General features: G+C 52.3%; 1 protein-coding gene across 1 annotated transcript; it reads right to left on the bottom strand.

Annotated features, from left to right (window-relative positions):
- Positions 1–525: 525 nt before the first annotated feature.
- On the bottom strand, positions 526–1050 carry LOC143026857 (uncharacterized). Its single transcript, XM_076187637.1, has one exon. The coding sequence runs from the start codon at positions 1048–1050 to the stop codon at positions 526–528; it is 525 nt and encodes a 174-aa protein (XP_076043752.1).
- Positions 1051–3370: the final 2320 nt, after the last annotated feature.

Below are 3370 nucleotides of genomic sequence, written 5' to 3'. Positions count from 1 at the left end.
TCTCCTTTATCATTAAGGTGTAACTGTATTGATTTTACATGCAACCAGGAGCCGATATATATAGCACGTGGGTAGTCACCCGTGGTGCGTAATTACATTATTTCACTGGATTAGTTTAGGTCGGGTCAAGCAGAGTCGCACTGTCATAGATGCGTCAGGTCTAGCCACGTGGGTGACAACGCGTGTTCCATGCCACGTGGTTATCGTGGTTTATACAATATTCTCCTCTTAAATTTACCTTGGCTTCAGAGGGCGTCCTACTAGTGAGAATTTGGTGGGTAGAATGTCGTGGTGTGCCGGTTTAAGGTGATCGATGGAGACCCATTCTAGTCTGCCGGAGAGAGAGAGATGCGGAAGGTCTTGTCCTTCCATTCAAAGACAATTTGGGGGCCAGTGTAGGGACGGGTGAGTGATGGTGTGCAAACGTCCGTCGAGGTGTGGAGATGTTTTGGGGGGTATTCCTTGACCTCCCTGTGCTGTGTCGGCACGCATGGGGGCGAGTTTGTCGACAGTGCGTCGCAGCTTCTACAGGCTCGCGGGAGAATCCTGTGGAAGGAAGAATTCTGCGGGCATGACGAGGGGTTGGCCGAGAACTATTCCTGTTGGAAATACGCTGAGATCGTCCTTGATAGCTATCTGGAGGCCAAGGAGTATCCATGGTAGTTGGGGTAGCCAGGAGCCATTGTTGCAACGTGCTATAAGAGATGCTTTGAGTGAGCGGCGGCCTCGTTCGAGCATGCCGTTGGCTGCAGGGTTGTAGGAGGTAGTGTGGTGGGCTGTAGTACCCAGGGGTTCAGCGAGGGACTGCCACAGCCGCGATATGAAGCAAGTTCCTCGGTAGGAGGTGACGTGCTCCGGGAGGCCAAATCTGCAGATACATCCACTGAGGAAGGCTGTAGTGCAGGACGAGGCGGTAATATCCTTCATGGGGATGGCCTCCAACCAGCGGATTGATCTATTAATAGTGGTGAAGAGGTAGCGATGGTCATCCGACAGAGGAGTGGACCGACGACGTCGACATGAATATGTGCGATGCAACGTCGTCGACATTGATATGTGTGAAGCAATGTCGGAGCTAATGAAATGATTCTATGCCTGATTCAGTGTGACGATGAATTTTGCTTTGCTGCCAGGCAATACAGGATCTGGCCCACTCCTTTGCGTCTTTGGAGATCCCATGCCTGATGAATTTCTTCTTCAGGAGCTTTTCAGTGACGCGCCCTGAAGGGTGAGACGGGCCGTGTATTAAGTTGAACACTTGATGTCGGAAGGCGGCTTGGATGAGGGGTTGTGGGCGGCCGGTACTGATGTCACAGAGGATGGTGTGCTTGTCCTGGAAGGGAACGTTTTGCCACTTAAGGGATGTAATGGATGCCCTATAGGCAAGTGTTTCAGTATCCTCCTGTTGCTCTCTGGCGATAGCTTTGTAGTGGAGGCCGAGTTGAACTGCGTCGATGCCTATTCGGGAAAGGACGTCGATGACAATGCCCTTTGTACCGGGGACGTGCCTGATGGTGCAATTAAACTCGGTGATGGCGGAAAGGTGGTGGCGCTGTCTGGCAGACCAGACGTCCTGTTGTTTCGTGAAAGCATGCACCAAAGGTTGATGGTCGGTTTTGATGATAAATGAGAAGCCTTCGAGGAAGTGGCGGAAATGGCGGACGGCGTGGTGGATGGCGAGGAGCTCTCTGTCAAAGGTGCTGTAGTTGAGTCGGCCTTGGAGACTTTCTTGCTGAAGAAACCGAGAGGTGTATTTGTGCCATTGGAGAGTTAAAATTAACCATCTTCGGTAGGCCATCCCAATAAATTCCTCCAGGCCTATGGTGTACGTTCCGAAGGCAGTGGTAATGGCTGTCTTCGGGATGTAATCTGTATGTACCGGAACTTGGTAGTAGCCCTTCAGGAGGTCCATGTCGAAAAATCTTGGCACCGTTGAGGTATGTGATGACATCGGTGATGTTTGGGGAGTTGATGGTGGTCACGTTCCGTTGTCATGTTGAGCTGCCGGTAGTCTCCACAGGGGCACCAGTAACCTTCGTTCTTCTTGGCGAGGCGGAGAGTGGAAAACCAAGGGCTGGAGGCCTTTTGGCAGACGCCTAGTCTCTCCATCTGATGGAAGGTTTTCTTGGCGACGATGAGCTTCTCGGGCGGTACGCGGCGGTATTTGGCAAATGACGGAGGCCCAGACGCCTTGATGTAATGGTACACGCTATGCTTAGCTGGCGTCTATAGTGTCTGTCGCAGATCAGACTTGAAGACATCGGGGATATCTGTGAGCAGGTGGTTGTAGGTCATTCTAGCGTTGATAGTGGTTGACTGTGGCGCGATTTGCAGGGGCGTCGAGGCGGGTGCGCATGCGCAGACTAGGCGGCTGTTGGCGACGTCGACCTGTAAGAGCGAAAAAGTCAGCACCGAGGAAAAACATCCTGACCTTTTCCAGGATGAAGTTCCAGAAGTAGTGGCGACTCCCGAAGGTGAGATGCAGGAGTTTCCATCCGTAGGTGGCTATGATAGTGCCTTTAGCGGCGACGAGCCTAATGCCAACGTTCTTGGGGAACCGGCATTTTACAGTGTATGCAGGAAATATGGACCTGCAAGCGCTGGTGTCTACAAGGAAATGACGTTTAGAAGACTTGTCGTTGATGTAGATGCCCGTCGCACCTGTAGAGGCTACCGTAATGGACGGTGGCCCTATTAGTTGTTGTTTTTCAGGTACATCCTGGTTGCCATTTCTTGGCGAAGGCGCCGAATCTTGTGTGGTGGTAGCACAAGTGTAGAGGGGCGGTGGTATTGTTGGCACCTGTTGGCTGGTGATGCTACTGTGGTGGTGATTTCGTCCTTGACGTCTTAACAGCATAGATATCCTGGCCCCATGCTACGGCGACGTGGGTGTCGACGAGATGGTTCATCATCCGTGAAACCTAGTCGATGGTCATGTTCTCAGCGTTGCCAAGGACGGATCAGACGGGCGTTGGGAGGCGCAGGAATCACATTTGATGGAGCATATCGATGCTCATGCTGGTTCTATTGTCTGTGGGTGGGAGGCGGGTGATAGACAGCATCTTTAGGTATGTTGTACTTCGTTTATTGTCCCCCAGCGGCTGTTGGGATTTGGAGGATTTCTGCGGCTCTGGAGTTCGCTAACGGCGTGAATTCCTGAACCAGGTACTGCTTCAGAGCATTATACTGGGTGACGTTCTCGTGTTGATCGAGCCACTGGGAGATAAGCGGGAACACATCCTCGGGGATCGCCTCGAGAACGTAGTCTGCCTTTGTTTGGGGTACACTGGTTTTCCGCAGGCGGAACTTGATCTCCGCCCGGCGAAACCAGGAGGGAGCGTTGACCGTGGAAAAGAATGGTAGCTTCAGG

The sequence above is a fragment of the Oratosquilla oratoria genome, chromosome 7 (genome assembly GCF_046742065.1).
Source record: "Oratosquilla oratoria isolate Oo_2021 chromosome 7, ASM4674206v1, whole genome shotgun sequence".
In the NCBI taxonomy this organism is placed as follows: domain Eukaryota; kingdom Metazoa; phylum Arthropoda; class Malacostraca; order Stomatopoda; family Squillidae; genus Oratosquilla; species Oratosquilla oratoria.
Note: the sequence above shows the minus strand (reverse complement) of the source record. Positions and strands in the feature narration are given on the sequence as shown.